The sequence below is a fragment of the Fragaria vesca genome, linkage group LG1, assembly GCF_000184155.1.
Source record: "Fragaria vesca subsp. vesca linkage group LG1, FraVesHawaii_1.0, whole genome shotgun sequence".
Lineage (NCBI taxonomy): Eukaryota > Viridiplantae > Streptophyta > Magnoliopsida > Rosales > Rosaceae > Fragaria > Fragaria vesca.
In genome coordinates, this window is record NC_020491.1 from 11,811,875 (window position 1) to 11,834,516 (window position 22,642).

General features: G+C 38.1%; 1 protein-coding gene across 1 annotated transcript; it reads left to right on the top strand.

Annotated features, from left to right (window-relative positions):
- Nucleotides 1-1,276: 1,276 nt before the first annotated feature.
- Nucleotides 1,277-20,415, top strand: LOC101305114. The gene is made up of 26 exons (XM_004289206.1): nucleotides 1,277-1,389; nucleotides 2,277-2,458; nucleotides 2,550-4,778; nucleotides 6,009-6,084; nucleotides 6,428-6,550; nucleotides 7,238-7,490; nucleotides 7,688-8,173; nucleotides 8,275-8,460; nucleotides 8,562-8,858; nucleotides 9,777-10,403; nucleotides 11,440-11,839; nucleotides 11,952-12,079; nucleotides 12,332-12,502; nucleotides 12,654-12,842; nucleotides 13,268-13,828; nucleotides 13,931-13,990; nucleotides 14,108-14,433; nucleotides 14,637-15,069; nucleotides 15,259-15,726; nucleotides 16,373-16,489; nucleotides 16,576-16,697; nucleotides 16,781-17,516; nucleotides 17,927-18,181; nucleotides 18,455-18,637; nucleotides 18,811-19,152; nucleotides 19,373-20,415. The coding sequence occupies exons 2-26, from the start codon at nucleotides 2,284-2,286 to the stop codon at nucleotides 20,120-20,122; spliced, it is 9,693 nt and encodes a 3,230-aa protein (XP_004289254.1). The 5' UTR covers nucleotides 1,277-1,389; nucleotides 2,277-2,283; the 3' UTR covers nucleotides 20,123-20,415.
- Nucleotides 20,416-22,642: the final 2,227 nt, after the last annotated feature.

The following is a 22,642-nucleotide window of genomic DNA, read 5'->3' on the forward strand; positions in this document are numbered from 1 at the left end:
AAAAAACTAATTGATTGGTACTTTTATAAAAAAAATTTATATGGTAAACTTAGCCCAGTGTATTTTGAATTCCTAGCTCCGTCCCTGGTATTAAGCAGTACCAAAATGGGTCAAATATTATCACAGCTTAAGCCAAGCTTAGACAGTCCAAGACTGTTATAAATAGGGCCCCGCATCTTCGGTTCGGGTCGATTTTAGGGCGAAACCAAAACCAATCCGAATTATTTGGTTTAAGGTTTTTTCCAACTGAATCCGGATTTTAAAACCTTTGACCCGAATATTCAGCCCATTTGATTTTTCGAATCGGTTCGGGTCGGTTTCAGTTTTGACCCATAGTTGAAAAACTTTTAGCCTATCTAGTATCTCACTGTAGAGTTAAACTTCAAGTTTTTGACTTGAGTAACATGTTCTTTTTGTAAACTCAAAATACAACAAGCAATCCAATGCACTCCTAATCTTTTCTACACCAACAGATTTCTCTGAGAAATGAGTTGAATGAGAAATTGTGTTAATGTTAGGATCTTTGTCTTTTATTAAAGTGTGGGAGAGTAACTGTAGATAGAGATGAAATCTACCAATAATAATAATGTTTTACGTATATAAATTATATATCTATATATACATTATATAATTTGGGTCGGTTCGGTTATTTTCGGTTTGTTTAAGAGCTTCAACTAGATCAAATCCGATTTAAACCGGTTCAGATCAGTTCACTACTTATTTTGATCCAAATGTTTTGGTTCGGTTATCTGATTTGGATTTTCGGTTTGGTTTGGTCGGTTTTTTGTAGACATTCGGTTAAATGCCCGGCTCTAGTTATAAAAAATAAGCCTGGCTAAGAAAGTCATGTGTAGCAAACGTGCTGTCAGGGTGTTGTATAGTATCTAATATTTAGTGAAATGATAGAATAAAATACCCAAAGAATGAATGATAGAATAAAATACCCAAAGAATGAATGAGTTGTGCATTAAACTTAGAAATGTGTATTAAGGAAAATCACTCGGTAATACAAGTAAGTTTTCACACAAAGGCTGCCACGTCAGATTTTCACCTTCGCAGAGCAGATCTTTTTCCCTTGGACCGTTCTCCTTCAATCCATCATCAGTAGTCACCTTCCTTCTTCTTCTTCGTCTTCTTCGTCTCTGCGTCACCGACTTCGACACCTCTCCGGCGCGGCACGATCCTCTCTTCACCCACCGGTGCTTCCCTCTCCCCTCACTCTCCTCATCGCGAACTTCGTAACACCACTCTCGACCTCCTCCTCCATTCATCGCCATCCCAAGCTTCTCATTCCGGAAAATTCCCTCAGCTCTGAAAACCTGGAGAACGCTTCCGGTTCCGGCATGTGATGCCGCCGCTCCCCGATTGATCAGTCCGTGCAAGTTTCCGGTGCTTTCTCGAACTCTTCTCCTATTTATAGATTCGAATTTTCGGTACTTTGTGATTATCAATTTCGGATTCTGGAGCTTCGTTTATCTTGTGTGGTAGTGATTTTGATTTGGATTGTTACTTCCAGTACTGTAAACTGAATTGAGATCATGGAACGTGTCAGTGGTTTAAGCTCGGCTTATTGTATCTGTTAGGAAGTGATGAGAGTATGAAGTTTTTAGTTTAGTCATGAATAAATAAGGGAAAAGTGTTAAAAGAGTTTTGATTTTGCTTCTAGCATAGGTTTCAGTGGCCGATTGTCGCCGTGATTTGTTGTAAGGATATCGATGATTTCAGTGGAATCTAGCCTTTTCTTTTGGCTCTTCAGATAGGAAAATGCTACATGGGAGATAGAGAGTGTGAAGTTCTAGTCTAATTATGATTGAATAAGGGAAAAGAGTTAGAGTTCTCATTAAGGTTTTTGCGTTTGTTCGGGTGACCGATTTTCGCTATGATTAGTTGCAAGATGTAGTGTGTGTGAAGATGAATTATACTTAAAAATCGACGACTTCAGTTCAGTCTAGCTTATTTTTTTGAATATTCGTAGAATGCTTAGTTTGAAAGTCACATGTACAATGCCATGAACATGAATGTTCATATTTCTTGTAGTAGGGAAGTTTAGTAATTATTAGGTTTTTTTTTTTGTTTCCTTTTCATCTTTCACTTGTTAGTGCTGAGTGAAACTGATTATTGTTTAGACTTTAGACATTGAGAGAGGTTGTACTGACTTTATTATTAGTTGTCTAGTTCTGTGCCTACCCTTTTGTCCATAATGCAGTTATGAGATTCTGTGACAGTATATCCTTTCAATTTCTACTTCTTAACTCTGATATTTTATTCACTTAAAGGATCAAAATGGATTTGGCTGTGGGTGATAAAGGACCTGCAGTACTTCAGTTGCTCAAATGGGGCTCTTCTCAGCCCCAGCTAAACTTGTCGGAATTTCGTGAAGCTTACATTTCACCTACAAGACAGTTATTATTGTTGCTTTCATATCAGTGTGAGGCTTTATTGTTTCCTCTGATTACAGGTTAGTTTCTTTAATACATTATTCGTCTTGTGTTTGATCCTATATACTTGTCATATCATCGTTTTCATTTCTTTTTTGTATGTGTCTGTAGGGGTCTCTACAGGTAGTAACAATTTGGAGAGTAATTTTGGTGAAAGTCTTAAAAGTACAGAGACAGAGCATGGTAGGTCAGATTTAACAAGGGATGATTTGCCGTGCACATCTGGATCAGTAGGAGATGTTGATAATGATTTGAGTTTTGGAGGGGATAGTTTAAGATCTGAAAGTAACCCATTTGTTGGTGATGTTAACTCTCTGGCTTGGGGCATTTGTGAGGACACTTATAATCAGCACCAGGATTCTTTATTTAGAGAACTTTTGTTTGTTTGTGGCAAGCAAGGTATTATGGTCCATGCTTTTGTTGAATCCACCGGAAACACTACAATTACCAGCGATGCACGGGAAGGTAGGTATAGGCAAGGGAGGTGGGTTGAGTGGGGGCCTTCTGCTTCTGTAGTTGGAAATATGGAGTTGGAGGAACCTACAAGCTTGAGTTCTGAAGCCACTGGAAATAGTGAGTTTAACAAAGCCAATGGAAAAAGTGAAAGTCCCCATGCTTGTAATGTGGATGGGAATGATGAGGTGTCCAAAAGTGTTGCTTCTAAGAGATGGTTGCAATCTTTTTTGACTAAAGTTGAAAATGTTGAAGATAATGGTAAGATATTGACCAGATTTCCGGAAAAGTCATCGTTACCTAGCTCTGCAAGAATTGTTTCATTTAGTTTATTTGATAGTAGTTCGCCAATTTTGGAGTACCTTTCAAAAAATGATTCTGCATCAGATAAGGCATGTGGTCAGGAAAGACTTTATGAGTCGGAGAATGATAAATCTCTAAATTTAGACATAACTTCATCTGATCCACATTTCAAGTCTGAAACTCTGTCCAATCTTTTTGGTGTTGGAATGGATAGTGTATACAAATGCTGCAGAGTGTTCTCAAGCAATTCACATTACTTCATTGGATTTGTTTTCACACAGGTTGATCCGGTAATTGTCAATACTAGTGATGATAGTGGAAAAAGCAAGAAGAATAATGTACTGCTTATTTCTAGATTAGACGACGCGGGAATTCATTGGGTTTCCACAGTGAAGCCTGATGAAAGTCCACATATCGGCTCAGTAGGACAATGGACAGACTTCCACTTTTCCGATAAACTTCTTGTTTGTCTTAATGCTTGTGGGCTAATTGTATTTTATGCAGCAATGTCAGGTGAGTATGTTGCACATATAGATATTTTAGAGACTTTAGGAATCAACACTGGGTTGCATTTGCAGAAGCAGGAAGCAGTTTCCACAGATTATGATGAGCATATTAGTCAAGTTGATGACATTCGGAACAAATCAGTTTTGCAACATATAGATTATTCTGGCAGTAGAGTTTTTAAAAAGTTGATTGCTGCTTCACATACCACCCTAGTAGCTGCTATAGATGATTATGGTGTAATATATGTAATTTCTGCTGGTGAATATCTACCGGACAAATATAATACAAATGCGAAACTACTTCCACATATTCAGCATTTGGAACTTGGAATATTGGCTGGTTGGGAAGTTGGCGGTTCTCATATAGGCCACCAAAGAGAATATTCTGACATACCTGATTCGTGGAATTCCATCATTCCATCCATGATGAAAGGAAGATCCTTCCTGGATGATTTTGGGGAACAAGTGCTTCAGAGAAACAAAGAGTTATACCTCAAACAAGAAGGGACTGGATACAGGTCAGAAGTAACTGATCAGAAGTTTGATGAGTCTCACAGAAAGGGACACCTTATGCGCAAGATCTTTGTTCCCAGTTATAGATTTAGTGAGGATGATATCATCTGTTTTTCTCCATTGGGAATTACTCAGCTTATGAGACACCAAAATTCACGTGATCAGAGGGGTTCTCAAATGGTTCATATCAATATGCATGCAGAATCAGCAGTATGTGATGACAGCTTTTTGAATACCGGTTGTAAAAAGTTTTATCTCCATGAGAAAGAAGAATACTTCATCGGTGAGGCAGTGGGTTGCACATTCCAGGGATGCATTTATTTGGTTACGATAAGTGGACTTTCGGTGGTGCTTCCCTCTATTGCAGTTTCATCAAATTTTCTTCCTGTAGAAGTTATTGGATGTCGACAGTTGTGTCTCAATTCAGGCATTGGGTATCAAGGGAAGGCTATAAGGGGAGATAAAGAATCTAAACAGCCGTGGTCACCTTGGAATGTTGAAATTCTGGATAGAGTTCTCCTATATGAAGGTGCTGAAGAAGCCGATCGCTTATGCTTGGAGAACGGTAAGAATTTAGCATGCTATTTTCATACAGATAACAACCATCCTACTATCACTATGGAATAAGATTGACATTTTAATTAGTTCAAGGTTGCAATGCAGATACTAGATTACTACCCCTTGTTTTTATTTTATCTTTTTATTTATTTATTTATAGTTTCTAGTGAAGTTGCTTATCTAGATATGGCATTTGGGTAATCCAGTTTTAGCCTATTGGTTGAAGTATTTTCACGTTCCATTTTCATTATATGAGTTGAAGAAAAGATTTGGATTTAACAGTAAGACTAGGTCTTTTTTATTTATTTTTGATCCTTGTGAAATCTCTTATTGTTGATCAGTAAGTAAGACTACATTAATAAGAAAAAATGCATAGAATTAAGGATCAATATATAGGAATACAACTACCGTGGCTACAATAATCATAAAATGGATGTGCAGTCACAATGGGATCGCTCTTTTCTAATGGACTTCAAGATGTCTTTTAGTGCAAAGGACTGGACTGCACGTTGTCTGTTTTCTGCACTGAACTTTATTAAGATTATTTTGTTCTGATACATATTTTTTTTTTGAAAAGAAACAGTCTTTTTTTTCTTTTTTTTTTGAGACAAAAAGCAAAATACAAAGAGGCGGACAAGGAGTCCACTTTAGGGCTTAAGGCATAGGCGCTCATCTATTAGTGTTAACTCTAAACTTAGGGGCATATACTACAGCTGCTTACCAGTTAAGAATAATGGAAGAGAGACTATAATCCCCTTAAATTCCTTAGAAGTAGAAGCCCATAAGGATGCCCAGAACTTGACTCTCTCCCACAGGCCATCCCTCTCCAGCCCACCATAGGTTTCAAATAATCTTTTATAATGTTCTGATAAAAGGCACTTGTGAAACCTCTGGATTGTACACTGCTCACATGATAGAAATATAGAAATTTACTGGCTCTAGTACTTGTAGACTGAAGAAAAGATTTCTAACTAGCTTTCTTAAAATTGTCTATCAAGACATAGAAAGTCTTTGTTTTTTTTTGTTGTTTTTTTTTGTTGCAGATCATGTGAATGATACTAGGCCAACTTATTTATTATTTTATTGATAGTTTGTCTATTTATTTGTTCATGTCAGGTAGGGTTGTTTGCATACTCTTTGACTAATTTTCACACCTGGCCTATTGGGGTGCAGCTATTTTGTATATAGCTTTTATAGGATGTGCGAAACAATTCTGAGTAAATCGCTGCAATGTCAGGTTGGGACCTGAAAATATCTCGGATGCGTCGGCTGCAGTTGTCACTGGATTACTTGAAATTTGATGAGATAGAGCGGTATGTTTCTACAATCTAATTTTTCTTCCCCCATACGTCCTTGTTACCTGGTGTAAAAAGTGATATTCTACAGTGCAAATTCTAGTTATGTATTTTGGATCACATTAGTTGAATACTTGTGATATGCTGCGCCACATGTGCCGAAGGGTAGAGCATGACAAGTTTCTGTTGTTATTTTTTAGTCCTGATGCATGAAAGGTTTTCTAAAACAGATAAGTCTTGGTGTAAAATTCTTCAGGGAAATGTCTGGTAACTCTTTGGGGTCAGTAGCATTTCTACACTAGATGTCAATCAAACTATTCATGTTGGGTTAATTTTCTGATCCATTTGGTTGCTCAATCAGATCATTAGAAAAGCTTGTGGGTGTCAATTTGGCAGAAGAGGGTGTGCTTAGATTGCTCTTTGCGGCTGTTTATCTGATGCTTCGTAAAGTTGGCAATGATAATGAGGTTTCTGCTGCATCAAGGTAAAATCGTTTACTGATCTGAACTCAATTTTGTACGTTATATTTCTTACTACTTCCTCATCCAAGTTACAAGAAATTCATACAGCTGCATCAAGGTAAAAATTCGGTATATATCATTCTTGAGGGGGAATGTTAAGAAGTTTTCCCCTGTAAAATGTTGACTCTTCCTAAAACGATATATCAGAATATTGGCAGCGAGGTGTCACACTACTGTATGTGTTAGTGTGTTTTCCCTTGAGACCTTGCATATCTGGAGTTCACATGAAAACCTGGATGGTTTGAACTTTGAACTTGTTGCAGTTAGAGCACTGAACTGTTTACCGTTGATTTTGTTTCTTTAAGAAAGTTTTGGTTGATGTTAGCAAATTTCTGCTGGAGTGATGGGATACTAGCGAGATCTTATGTAAATTCCAAAAAGTGCAGGGTGTAGAGTGAAAACTTTTAGAGGGTAGTCCGTAGGTTTAACCCTCATTTTCACTGCTGGTAATAAATTGAAATCCCATGGACATGATATAATGGGAACAATGGCATAATGATTTGGATTCTGTGCATTTATTCATTTTCTTCTACAAGACTTTATAGTAGTTTATGCTTTTCAAATCGGGTATCAGTACTTTTCTTGTATATGATGTTCTATTTGAACATACCAGTGTGGAATTCACTTTCTTTTTCATTCTTGTTCTTCAGGCTTCTTGCAGTGGCCACTTCTTTTGCGACGAAAATGATTCGCAAGTATTGGTTGCTAGAACATAGGAAAAGGAAAGATGCATACGAATCTGGTAGGACCCAACTTCTATCTCTTCCACCAGTTTCACCGGTGAAGATAGAAGATGAAATGGCAAATTCAAGGAGGCTTCGTGAGATGGCTCACTTTTTGGAGATAATTCGAAATCTCCAATCTCGACTTGGTTCAAAGTATAAGAGGCCAGGCCAAGAACTGGTACGCTTTGCAGTTCTTTAGTATATTCAAAACTTTAATAGTGAAAGGAAGAAGGAAATAGACCTTAAGAAAGAAAACATCTAAACAATAATTGCAGGACAGAACAACCAAAAGAATTTCCTCCCCTCGCCATCTTTAATATATATATTTTTCCCTTATTACAGTTAATATAATTAAAATATGTCTCTGTATCACAGGTGGATAGTGGGGAAGCATCAAGATTGGTTGAGACTGATTTATTGCAGAATGAATCGCAGTTATCAATTGTATCTGTGGACGCTATATCTTTGGAGACATCCAAACAGCATGAAGTTTCTTTCCCTGTATCGACATCAGGCCTTAACTATAATGAGAATCTTGCTTTAACACCTGTGGATTCTAAAGTCCCTTTGGACCCAGAGGATTTGAGTGAAGTGTCTGCTCTTGTGCCACGAGGAGGGCTCTTAGAGAAGAAAATTTTTCCCTTAGAGAATCCCAAGGAGATGATTGCTCGTTGGAAGATAGATAATCTAGACCTTAGGGCAGTAGTCAGTGATGCTTTACTCTCTGGTCGTCTGCCCTTAGCAGTTCTTCAACTACATCTTCATCGTTCAAGAGATTCATTTTCTGGAAAGGAGCCTCATGATACTTTCACTGAAGTCCGTGATGTTGGTAGAGCTATTGCTTATGATCTGTTTTTGAAGGTAATTTGTTAATGGTTAAGGTAATTTGTTAATGAGTTATTGCTTACGACATACATGAAGTATTGAGACTTATGGTTAACCAATACAATTACTGACAACAGGGTGAGTCTGGACTTGCTGTGGCCACATTGCAAAGGCTTGGAGAGGATGTAGAAACCAGCCTTAAGCAGTTATTATTCGGCACTGTGAGAAGATCTCTTCGTGTGAAAATCACTGAGGAGATGAATAAATATGGTTACCTGGGATCGTATGAGTGGAAGATATTGGATAGGATATCACTCATTGAGGTATGTAAACCTTTGCTTCTTATCTTACAATCATATATGTCATGATCTCAAGTATTACCTTGATGATTTCCTTGTTGATTTGATATAATTTCTTGGAATAGAGGCTATACCCCAGCAGTAGTTTCTGGAAAACGCTTCATGGACGGCAGAAAGAATTCACTCAAATTCCAGCAAGTTCCAGTTTGCCCAAGAGATATTATTTGCGCCTATTGGATTCAGCTCTAGTCAACAATTTTACCATCGAGTGTGATGAAATTGATGGAGTTGTTTTTGGTTCATGGACAAATGTAAATGAAAATCCTTCTGGTCCTATGGTTGATGAAGATAATGCTTACGCTGGTTACTGGGCTGCTGCTGCTGTATGGTTTAGTTTCTATGATCAAAGAAGCGTTGATCGAGTAAGTCACTTTTTATATATTCCTTGTCTAACATTGCAAGCTAGATATACTGGTACTTTGGTCTCTATTAATACGCTGGTGAAACATACGTGGTAGGGATATAATAATGCTCAAATGAGCTAGGTTCTTGCACCTTTTGAGTTGACAGTCTTTCCCAGTTCCCACTGCTGTGGGGTCCTCTTTGAACTATATTGACCTTTGTTAGTTTTATGAATGATTGGTGAAGCTATGCAAAAACCCAAGGGCAATATCCCTTGCATTCTCTGCAATCTCATTTTCAATGGATACCCAAATTTATTACAAGCAGAACATGCACAGTTTACTGCAGTTTGACTTTTAAGTCCAGTCCTTCATATTAGTGTTCTTTAAGCACTCCTATTGTTGAGCATGAGTGAAATATTCTGACAAAAATATATAGTTTCAAGAGAAAATCTGGTTGTAGTGTTTTTATTGTGCACTCCATCCATTTTCAACACAGGAAAATTTTGTGTTCCCGCTCAGCCTTTTATCTTGTCTTGCTGTTAATAATCAGCAAGATGTGCAGTGACATTTTTGGTCCACTGTATGTCTAATCGGTCATTGAAGTGGTTTTGAGATAGTCTAATAAATCTAGCGGACTCCTTGTGCGCCTCCTTATTCTTTGCTTTTTGTCTCAATAAAAAGCTGTTTCTTTTACAAAAAAAAAAAAAATAGTCTAATAAATCTAACTTAAGCTTTTGGCTATTGCATATGAAGTTTGTGCTCATAATCTGCTAAGAACAGTTTTCCATGCCTGAACATTCATGTAACTTCTTAAAACTCTTTTGCATTTTTAAGAGTTTTAGTTGTATAAATAGCCTATGTTATTGGATATTTCTTGCCTTTTGTTATTGGAATAGGTTGAAGAAACTACATATTTAAAATCCTCTTTCAATACAGATCGTCTTGGACCAGTCATCTTTCATGGGCGTGAATGTATTGTGGGAATCACAGCTTGAGTACCATGTATGCCACAATGACTGGGAGGAAGTTTCTAGACTCCTGGACCTTATTCCTGCACATGTTCTTGTCGTTGGAAGCCTCCAAATCAATTTGGATGGGCTACAGCCTGCTTCAACTTTTGAATGCAATAGAGGTTCTGACTACAGTGATTACCTCTGCTATGTTGAAGAACTGGATGCTGTTTGCATGGATGTACCAGAGATCAAAGTTTTCAGGTTTTCGTGTGATGGTATGTGCTCCATATGGTTAAAGATGCTGATGGAAGAAAAACTTGCAAGGAAACTAATTTTCTCAAAGGAATATTGGGAAGGCACAGCAGATATACTTCCTCTTCTTGCTCGTTCTGGCTTCATTACTAGCAAGTATGAGATCACTTCAGAGGATGATAATATTGAGGATAAATCAGTCCTGAAATTTCCGGATGGTGGTACCATACAGGCTTTACATAAACTACTTATTCATCATTGCTCACAGTACAACTTGCCAAACCTTCTGGACCTTTACCTTGACCAGCACGAGTTGGTAACAGATAGTAATTCAGTTCGTTCACTTCTGGAAGCCGCAGTAAGTTTCTTGATATCTAGTGTTGTTTCAACTCTGATTGCTTGTACTCATTTACAGATCCCATCTACCTACCTTATTGACTCTTTCTATTTGTTATGCTTTGAAGTTCCCTTGGTTTGGTTGTATTTGCCCATTCGTGTGGGCTTTTTTATTTTTTATTTTTTATATTTTGCATTTTGAATTGTACTTAAAACTTTTCAGCTGAATATTTGGTGGTCGTAGTAGTATTAATAATGAAAAGAAAGCTAGAAGTTCATTAATAAAGTGCAACAATAAACCTTTGCTATGATAATATGATATGATGAAATACATGGAAAGATTTGAGCTACTGTCAGCGCTAAGTATAGACTAATCTTATCTTGTGGCGAGACTAATGATACTCTAAACATGATTCAAGCCTGGATTCCCTGAGTAATCTGGGAAGAGTCTTAAATAGTTTAAAAAGATTGATGCAGTGTGAACTGCTTGATTAGGCAAAGCTGTCTGATTTTGGCAAGGAGAAAAGGCCAAAGTCCTTGGGATGTGGGGTGTCTGCTGTGATTTGTGTAGAAAGAAATAATAGGATCTTTGAGACCTGTAGCAGACGATTGGAAAAACTTTGGAAGATAGGTTCTGGGCAACTTTATGGGCTATGTTTCTGGGGAGTTTAAAGATTACACTTTCCTCAGTTGGTTTAGATTGGAAAGCAGTTGTAGTTTAGGGTTCTTTGTCTAGGCTGGCTTTGGTGGCAATTTGAGACTATTTCTCTGATGCTCTAGCCATTTTCGACAGCTTCTCTTTAAGAGGAGTTCTAATATGCAGTATATTATGAAATATTAGTTTATTCTACAACTGTGGTACTTAGACAGTTAGACTAGGTTCTCCACCTCTAAACGGTATTAAAGATGTGGTGCTGTCTCTGTTACTTTCCAGATTGCTTCATGACTTCTGTTCAGTTATGTTAATATATGTGGCCCTCTGTCTTTCTCCTCCCCATCTTATCCATAGAGAAACAACTTTTTCTTTGTCTCATCCGTTTCTGAATTCATTCTGATAGGGAGATTGTGAATGGGCACGATGGTTGCTCCTCTCTAGAGTTAAAGGGTGTGAGTATGAAGCATCATTTTCCAATTCTCGCGCGATGCTTTCACACAATCTAGTTCCGGATAGTAACCTCCATGTTCAGGAGATGGATGAAATAATTCGTACTGTTGATGACATTGCAGAAGGAGGGGGAGAATTGGCAGCTTTGGCAACCTTAATGTATGCCTCTGCCCCCTTTCAAAGTTGTCTAAGTAGTGGTAGTGTAAAGAGGCATAGTAGTACATCAGCCCAGTGCACACTGGAGAATCTCAGGCCCACGCTTCAGCGTTTCCCTACACTATGGCACACATTTGTATCAGCATGTTTCGGGCAAGATACAACTTCCAATCTTGTGGGGCCTAAAGCAAAGAATGGTGAGGTTTTAGCCATCCTGTTTCAATCCTTTTCATTGTAGCTGTATAGTACGTTTGCTTCCATAATGATTTTTTAACTATGGCTTAAGAATATACGACTTCGTCAATTCAGGTTTATCAGATTATTTAAGTTGGCGTGATGACATATTCTTCTCTTCTGGACGTGATACTTCACTTCTGCAAATGCTTCCATGCTGGTTTCCGAAGGCTGTGCGGAGGTTGATTCAGCTTTATGCTCAGGTATCTTAATTCTGTTCCCTATGTGTCACTGAGCTTCTTTTGCGAAATGCCCATGTGCCAAAACATACACACATATGATTTCTGTTGCACACATATATAGTAGCCGGTTGGTTTTGAAGTATATCTTGACGTGGCGTGTTAGTTGCTTCAAACAGATTTCCTACTTTTTCCGTCTCCTTCGCTCATCCATTTTTAGTGGTTTTTAGTGAGGTATTTGGATTTATTGTATCAGCATTTTGCATGACATTGCAGGGTCCTCTTGGATGGCAATCAATACCAGGTCTGCCTGTGGGAGAAAGTCTGCTGCACAGAGATATAGATTTTGTTCTAAACACTGATGACGATGTAGAAATCAGTGCCCTATCCTGGGAAGCAACTATCCAAAAACACATTGAGGAGGAACTCTATAGTTCTGCACTTGAGGTATCTGTTTAATTTCTACACAGTTATTCTTATCACTCTAGAGAATTGCTCAAATAGCTATTTGTCTCAAAAAGAAGGGATAAGAAAGAAAAAGGAAAAAGAAGCTTAAATAGCTGCCTCCCTATTGCTAAAACCTACAGTTCGATTACAGGGAAATGCGCTTGGGCTTGAACACCATTTACACCGTGGACGTGCTTTAGCTGCTTTTAATCATTTTCTTGGTTTGAGAGTTCAAAAATTGAAATCAGAAGGAAAAGGACAAATACAAGCAAATGTTCAAGCAGATGTTCAGACACTTCTTGAACCTATAACAGAAAGTGAAGAGTCTCTTCTTTCATCAGTAAGTTTTATTATCTACTCATTTAGTATCATACTTTTTCTTGGACCACAAATCAGAGAAGTGGATCTTTTATCAACTCTTGTGTACATTCTCTTTTTTATTTTTGTTTAATTAAATCTCAGTTTCCCTGTAGCAGAATACATTTTCTATTTTACGGTTTTCACACACGAGATATATATTGAGAATGCAAAGAGTACAAACAGTAGGGGACTGGCAGTGCACAAAAGAAGTTAATGTTATACTTTCAGTTATGATTGACTTATTAGTATTGTGAACACGAAAAAAAAAAAAAAAAAAAAAAAAAAAAAAAACTAAAATAGTTAACACAGAGGATAGAACAATGGCTCAGTTAATTCTCTTTCTTCATGGTGAGAGTGAGGATTTTAATGGTTCCGTGACATTTCCTTGTGGGACTTTCTTTACAGGTCATGCCACTTGCAATTATGCATTTTGAGGATTCTGTGCTGGTTGCTTCGTGCGCTTTTCTCCTGGAGCTTTTTGGGTATTCTGCCAGCATGCTCCGAATAGACATTGCTGCTCTGAAACGGATGTCTTATTTTTACAAATCAAGTGAAAATACTGACAACTTAAGGAAAATTTTGACAAAAGGGTCTGCATTTCATGCAGTTGGCCATGAAAGTGATATAATGGAGTCTCTCGCTCGAGCTCTAGCCGATGAGTATCTGCAGCAGGATAGTGCCAGAATGACTAAGCAAAAGGGTACTCCAAGTTTAGCTGTGGTTAAGCAACCTTCACGAGCTCTTATGCTTTTCTTAGAATTCTTGGAAAAGGCTAGCCTTCCTTCAATGGTGGATGGGAGAACATGTGGGTCTTGGCTGTTGAGTGGTGATGGTGATGGAATCGAGTTGAGATCTCAACAGAAAGCTGCAAGCCATCGCTGGAACTTAGTTACAATTTTCTGCCAGATGCACCACCTTCCCTTGAGCACTAGATATCTTTCTGTACTGGCAAGAGACAATGATTGGGTTTGTACATATCGTACTGTTAAACTTGTCGTTTATATTAAATGAATCTGGCTAGTACACAATTTCTTGAGTATTAATCTTTGGTTCCATTGTCTCTTTAAGGTTGGGTTTTTGTCAGAAGCTCAGATTGGAGGATATCCTTTCGACACAGTGGTCCAAGTGGTATGTCTTGTTCCTATTAACATTAAGTATTACACATTTGTACACATTTTTTGTTGACAACTAGATAGACTAATAAACCTTGCACCATTTTTATCTCCTGATCCCTTCATGTTTCAGGCATCAAAGGACTTTTGTGATCCACGTCTTAAAATTCATATTTCGACAGTTCTGAAAGCCATGCAGTCAAGAAGAAAAGCTAGCTCTTCAACAACAGAAACTATAGAGAAAAGGAGTGAAGCTTCCTTTACTGATGAAAGCATTTGTGTCCCAGTTGAACTTTTTAGAATATTAGCAGAATGTGAAAAGCAGAAAAACCCTGGAGAGGCCATTTTGATGAAAGCAAAGGAGTTATCTTGGTCAATTTTGGCTATGATTGCATCCTGCTTTTCAGACGTGTCTGCAATATCTTGCCTAACAGTCTGGCTGGAAATCACTGCTGCAAGGTTCTTTCTGTTATCCCCTCTACAAAATGATGCTTTCTAGCTTGTATTCAAATGATTCATTGTATATTGGAAAATGTTTGTGCAGTAAACTTAACACTTGTTTCTAATGCTTTTGAGATAGGTTGCTCTCCATTTCTTCTGTTTATGATACATAACTATGCAATCTTCAAAACTTGATCTCGCTGCTACTTTATTCTCCACAGGGAAACTTCATCTATCAAGGTGAATGATATTGCTTCCAGAATTGCAAATAATGTTGGAGCAGCTGTGGAAGCTACTAATGCTCTGCAAGCAGGAGGGAGTAAATCCCTTACATTTCATTACAGTAGGCAGAATGCAAAAAGGAGGCGGCTCCTGGAGCCCAACTTAGGAGAACCCTCAGCCACTACAATGTCTGGAATTCTGGGTTCACCTGTGGGTGTGAAAATATTTGACCAGGGAACTATTTCTGAAGACGAAAGAAATATAGAACTTGGCGGAAATATGATTCTCTCAACTGATTCTGATGAAGCGTCTGTTTCACTGTCGAAGATGGTTTCAGTGCTTTGTGAGCAGCACCTGTTCCTGCCTTTGTTAAGAGCATTTGAAATGTTCCTTCCTTCATGTTCTCTTGTACCTTTCATACGTGCACTTCAGGTTTGTGAAAAGTACAAAACAGCTTCCTTTAATTGATCCAGTTACTTAGTATTGCTATACAATTTACGTGGTTGATGTTTAACTTTTGACATCGCTCAGTTTGATTTCCTATGGGCTTCGGAATGAGAAAATGGGAGCAACTTTAATACTAGGTCTAATTGTTTATTCTTTCTTATGTCCCTACCTCAGGCATTTTCACAAATGCGCCTTTCTGAAGCATCAGCACACTTAGGTTCATTTTCTGCCCGAATCAAAGAAGATTCAACTCGCTTACAGACAAATGTAGGAAGAGATATGCACATTGGTGCATCATGGATAAGCTCTACGGCTATTAAAGCTGCGGATGCCATGCTTTTGACTTGTCCATCTCCTTATGAAAAGAGATGCTTACTAAAACTTCTTGCTGCCACTGATTTTGGCGATGGAGGTCCTGCAGCTACTTATTATCGGCGGCTTCATTGGAAAATTAATCTAGCGGAGCCACTATTACGCAAGGATGATATTTTGCAACTGGGGGATGAAACTCTAGATGATGGTGCACTTGCAACAGCATTGGAAAGTAATAGGCACTGGGAGCAAGCACGCAACTGGGCCAGACAGTTGGAGGCCAGTGCTGGAGTTTGGAAATCTGCTGTTCATCATGTAACTGAAACTCAGGTAACTGTAGTATATATATCTGCTTGGCTTAGTATCCTTCGATAATATCTAAGGAGACTCTATAAGACGGTGGAATATAAGGCATGACACCTTATGTATCTAATTATGTTACACTTCCCTTTCTAAGTTTAGAAAATCCATAGAGAAAATATTATTCTGGTAAGTACACAGCTTGATTTCACTAATTTTCTTTTAAAGAAAAAAAAAATGGAGATGTATCGTTCATTCCCTTTTAGGAGTTGAGCCCGGTGCTGGGTATGTTATGTTTGCCCATTTGAAATTATTTCTGTCTTTTGCTCTTATTAGGAAAACAATGAATTGTAGAACAACTTTTTGTGGAAATATTTTTTGAAAAGATACTAGGTAAGTCTCAATATAATATCGATCACATGATAGATACTGATATTAGTCAGTTGACCAGTAACATGTCGTTGGGAGTGTAGTTTGTTTAAATTGTGAGTCAGTTGAGCTATGATGTCAGTTACTATAGTGAATTATATAGTTTATACTGTTGGACTCCCTTGGTTCCGGAGTTAGTTGATCACATGATTGTAAATTCCATACCACTGCCATCTATCTCTCTCTCTCTTCCAAAATCTCTCTCTCTCTCTCTCTAATATGTCTTTTCTAATTTTTGCTTCTGTAGGCTGAATCTATGGTAGCTGAGTGGAAGGAATTTCTTTGGGATGTCCCTGAGGAGAGAATCGCCTTATGGGGACATTGCCAAACGCTGTTTATCAGATATTCCTTCCCTGCTTTACAGGTACTTTCTCTTTATGGGGACATTGCAACTGTTGTCAGCAAATTTTATATCCTAGTTTCTGCTTAATTTGTTGAGATGATTTCCAGGCTGGGCTATTTTTCCTTAAGTATGCAGAAGCTCTGGAAAAAGATCTTCCAGCTAGGGAGCTTCATGAGCTGTTGCTGCTTTCACTACAATGGTTAAGCGGAATGATTACTCAGTCCAATCCGTAAGATAATAATTAAATTTTTTTTTTTCTTCACTGCTGTGTTTTGCTTATTTCTTCACTGATTGGTGCTGTCAAATCATCAGAGTTTATCCACTTCATCTGATTCGGGAAATCGAGACTAGAGTATGGCTCTTGGCGGTAGAATCAGAGGCACAGGGTAAGAGTGAAGGAGACTTCAATCTAAGCAGTTCCATCCGTGATCCTATTCACAAAAATAGCTCCAGTATTATTGACAGAACAGCAAGTATCATAACAAAAATGGACAATCACATCGGTACATTTAAGAATAGAACTGTAGAGAAACATGATGCAAGGGAAAATAACCAGGCATATCACAGGAACCAAGTATCAGATGTTAGCTTTCCAACCACCACTGCAGGGAGTACAAAGACTAAGCGAAGGGCAAAAGGCTATGTGCCATTACGACGGCCAGTAGTGGACTCACCAGAAAAAAGCGCTGATCCTGATGAGGGTTCTAATTCTCTTAATGTTAGACATGAATTGCAGTCTCAGGATGAAAACTTAAAATCAGACATGTCCTTTTCACGGTGGGAGGAAAGGGTTGGACCTGCAGAGCTGGAAAGGGCTGTTCTTTCTTTATTAGAATTTGGACAAATAGCTGCTGCAAAGCAACTCCAGCATAAGCTGTCTCCAGTAAAAGTACCATCTGAAATTTTACTTGTGGATTCCGCACTGAAGCTTGCTGCTATGTCAACTCCAAGTAAAACAGTATCTTTAGCAATGCTTGATGAAGAAGTACGTTCGGTTATTCAGTCCCACCATATTCCGACCCAGCAACATGAAGTTGATACACTGCAGGTTTGTGTCCAAATTCTCCTTCCCTCTTAATCTATGTTTGCCACTGCAAGAGTGTTTTTTTTGTGGTCACTGCTCATGTTATGCTTGTGTATGTAAAGGATATACTAGGTTTCTAATCTTTGTTTACTAGATTTTATGGTAATTTCTAGATTTCACTACATTTGTTGCTGTGGGTTTGCGGTTAGGTTGATTTGTTATCTTTTGTTATTGGTTTTGGTTTGTACTTTTTCTTTGTGAGTTGTGAGTATGAGATCCTAAGTTTGCTTTATTTATTCTCTTCTTTTCTATTATGAAGTTAATGCAGTTTTTCTTCTCAGAAAAAAGAATGGCCTATAGTGGCTAGGGGCATAGGGTACCCTCTGTTCTCTCTTCTAGTACTTGACTGATTCTTTTGTGTTAACTTGATAAAGGTTTTGGAGAATCTAGCAACCATTTTTACTGAAGGTTGCGGACGTGGACTATGCAAGAGGATAATAGCAGTAAACAAAGCAGCATGTATGTTAGGTCTTCCATTTCCGGAGGCATTTGCCAAGCAGCCAATTGAATTACTACAGCTGCTTTCCCTTAAAGCACAAGAATCATTTGAGGAGGCACATCTCCTTGTCAGTACTCATTCAATGCCCGCAGCCAGTATTGCTCAGATTCTTTCAGAATCCTTTCTAAAGGTTGGGCTTTTAACAGTTACTTCTTTGCCTACCTGTGTTTGTAAGTATTGTGCCGGTTGGATATATTGTAATATCTGGGTGTTTTAGTATACTTTTGATAGTGGTACAAAGTTAAATTGGTATAATGTAAGTTAAATGGAGGGTAATGTACAAATTAGGGTGGTTTAATATTTAATCTATGGTGCAAAGTTAATTAGCTTAATATAAGGTAAATTTGGGTAAAACATGCTGTACGAATTAGGGGTTTAAAATAAGTCTGAACTGTGTCTCCAGGGCTTATTGGCAGCTCATCGTGGGGGATATATGGATTCTCAAAAAGAAGAAGGACCTGCTCCCTTACTCTGGAGATTTTCAGACTTCTTAAAGTGGGCAGAGCTTTGTCCTTCTGAACAAGAAATTGGGCATGCACTAATGCGCTTGGTTATTACTGGACAAGAAGTACCACATGCTTGTGAGGTACTACTGCTAGAAATAGATGTTGTTAATTGTCCTGTTTGCGCTGGTTGTTCAAATTATTTATGAAAAACGCAAATTTTCTTTTCCCATAATAGACGAAGGGATGTGCAATGATTCATGAGAGTATTTTTTATTTTCTTGAGCTAATGCTTATTTGTAAACAACGATTTCAGGTTGAGCTTCTAATTTTGTCCCACCACTTCTACAAACTATCATCTTGCCTTGATGGAGTTGATGTTCTTGTAGCCCTTGCAGCTACTAGAGTAGAAGCTTATGTGTCTGAGGGTGATTTTTCATGTTTGGCCCGTCTGATAACTGGAGTAGGAAACTTCCACGCCCTGAATTTCATTCTTGGAATTCTTATTGAAAATGGCCAACTGGATCTCCTTCTTCAGAAGTATTCAGCTGCCGCAGACACGAATGCTGGCACTGCTGAGGCTGTCCGGGGATTTCGGATGGCTGTTCTGACATCATTGAAGCATTTTAATCCCAATGACCTTGATGCTTTTGCTATGGTTAGTATCTGCAGACATAATGTTTTTGACTATCACCAACTATTTCTTATTGTTTATGAGATTTCAAAGTAAATTAGGATATTAGCGCAATGAACTAGTAGATCAGTTATTCAGTTTGTCAGTAAACTGGTATATACAATGAATTTATTACTTGCCTATGCGGTGAGAAACAAGCAAGTATGAAATACCATTTATTCTTCTTCTCACTTTCTTTCCACAGGTCTACAATCACTTTGACATGAAACATGAAACGGCTGCTCTTTTGGAGTCACGAGCAGAGCAGTCATCAGAGCAGTGGTTCATTCGTTATGACAAGGATCAGAATGAGGACCTTCTAGACTCCATGCGTTATTACATTGAAGCTGCTGAAGTTCACAAATCCATTGATGCTGGCAACAAAACACGCAGAGCATGTGCTCAGGCCTCCCTCTTGTCTCTTCAGATTCGGATGCCAGATTTCCACTGGCTGTACCGATCCGAAACCAATGCCAGGCGTGCCCTAGTGGAGCAGTCTCGTTTCCAAGAGGCCCTCATTGTTGCTGAAGCCTATGGTCTTAACCAGCCAAGTGAGTGGGCCTTGGTACTTTGGAACCAGATGCTCAAACCAGAAGTTCTGGAAGACTTTGTGGCTGAATTTGTGGCTGTTCTTCCTCTCCAGCCCTCGATGCTCGTTGACCTAGCAAAGTTCTATAGGGCTGAGGTGGCAGCGAGAGGGGACCAATCCCAGTTTTCAGTTTGGTTAACTGGGGGAGGGTTGCCAGCGGAATGGGCAAAATATCTGGGGAGGTCGTTTAGATGCTTGTTGAAAAGGACTAGAGATTTGAAGTTGCGGTTGCAGTTGGCTACTGTGGCAACTGGTTTTGGAGATGTCATTGATGCATGTACAAAGGCGTTAGATAGGGTCCCTGAGAATGTTGGACCTCTTGTCCTGCGGAAAGGCCACGGTGGTGCTTATCTACCACTCATGTGAGTTTGATATGATGGTGATGACGATAAGATCCTACAAGCGGGTTCTTCAAACGAAAAAGAGGGGGAAGGAGAAAAGTAGGAAAAGAAACGTAGGAATGGGAATAGAAACCATACAGGACATGTAAATTTGATAGAGTTTGTAAATGTAGTTGACAGGTTTGATAGATCCTCATTCTTTTTCCAGCTTCATTCGATAAGCCAAAAGCAGCGACCAGTTTTGACAAAGAAGCAAAGCATGTAGATCAGATCATTAGCTAATTCTAGCCCAAAGTTGTGTAGTATATGATTTTGTTCTGTCCTTTCTCCTTCATTACCACCTATTCTTTTATTGATAACTTCAGCAGTTGTATTTTCCTTCTGTTGGTATCAAATGTATCAAGGGTTTCTTATTGCAAATATTGAAAGAACTCTGATCTGCACTAAGATTGAGTCATATGCTCTTATTTCTAAAATGCGTTAGGTGCCAACAATGAATAAACCAACAGCCATATATAGAATGGAATAGGGGTAAGTGCAAGGCTATATACAGAGACCACACAGAGGGTATTGGGATTTAAGGTAAATTACATAAGGGCTAGGCGGCGATCTAGCCTCTGTAACTTTTTCATATCATTGTGTACATATGGCTGTGCATGTTTAGGCCTTATATAGCAAAATCAAATGGGACGGGATAGATAGATATATATGGGTGAAGTGAATAGGGGAATTACGAGAAAAAAAAAACTACCCACAAATGAGAAATGAAAAAAAAAAAAATCAAGACTGAACCTAAGCTCAATGACCAGTAGATGACACAATGAAAATTACAACAATATTACAACAGTGTAGAGTAAAAGCAATGACTTGTAAGTAAGCAACATATCACAAAGCATTCCCTTAAGTAAGCCATACAAAGCAATACAGTAAGTAGTACAAAGCAATTGAACCAGTAAACAATGATATTACAACAGCCTTAAACAAATTAAAAAACCAAGAACTAAACAGTATAAAGTAAAAGCAAAACTTAGAAGAAAAACTGAAAATCAGATGAGTTAATAAGTGAACATAGGACGAGACGGGCCTTACGGGACCAAAACCATCCGTCCCGCGTCCCGTCTCATTTTATTGAAACAGATGGGCTTGTCATTTTTATATTTAAAAATCTCGTTCCATCCTGTTAAATTTCGAGACGGGATCGTGACGGATTCAAGATTACAGTTTAAAATGTCCAACCCAAATTTGTATCAATACTTGTCTTTATATCAATATTTGCAACAAATTATAATTTTTCTATCAATTTCTTCAACAACACACACCATACATAGAAACTTACATGAGTGAAATGAGGAAAAAAGAAGTAGGCGAGGAAAAATGTGAAAATTTATGAAATTGTCAAGTCCAAATTTTAAGGAAATATTTAGAGTTAACCATTTACATTTCACAACATAAAAAGATGTAAAAAAAATGAACCAATGGGTAACGGTTAAAAAAAACTCACAATTGCTTGCATTCAACAACAACGTACAAATAGAGATAAACTGCTACACACTAGAGCGAAAGTGTGATTCCATAGGATGGGTGGGGGAACCATTTTCCCACCTATTTTCCTTACACTTGGGAACCAATTTCTTTTCCCACTCATTTCCTTGGGTTTCCAAACATAGAAAAGTAATGACTTTCATTTCCCATTACATGTCCTAAATGTTAAACCTATATAAGGCTCAAACATGAAATCGAGTGCAATATTTATCCACTAAATTTCATAAAACATAAAAGTTTTCTATTTCTGATGAGAATGAGTGAGAGGTTCATGGACTTGCATTATTTTTCAGAGAACAATGGTTATCAATACAACGCCCAAAATCAACCGAACTAATTGAAATTCGAACAATCATACTACTAAATATTACTAAAGACCTAGAATAAAGAAAATATTAAAGAATAGAGAAAGAAGAATGTCTTCAATATTGGCTACTTCGTTGATAGTTGATTCATCGAAAACTGAATTGAGTGATAGTTTTACTAAAGGCTAAAATGAATTGATATTGTTATAAAACGTAACTGAAATATTGGTTGATGTTGACAAATAATCACAGCTGTTTTTTCATAATTAATATGTTGGAAGACTTGTACCTAAGAGGCTAAGACTTTAACTGTAACTGGTTTTTTTTCCTAGCAAAGCCGATCAACAAGCATTGATAAGTTGCACATTTTTGAAAAGAAGACAAATGAAAACTTCACGGTCTATGTCGGGGAAGTGGTAAATGATTTGCTCTAATTGATGTTGTTGAACCCAATCCTAGATTTTTCGTTCTAGCAGCTCAACTGGGAATCACATTGATCCATTGAACTATTCGAGGAGTCAGTTCGGCATCAAGGTCGGGAGGCGTGGTCTAGACGTACGTCGCTTTTGGAGAGAGAGAGAGAGAGAGAGAGAGAGAGAGAGAGAGAGAGAGAGAGAGAGAGAGAGAGAGAGAGAGAGAGAGAGAGAGAGAGAGAGAGAGAGAGAGAGAGAGAGTAGTAGTAGTAGTAGTAAGTAAGT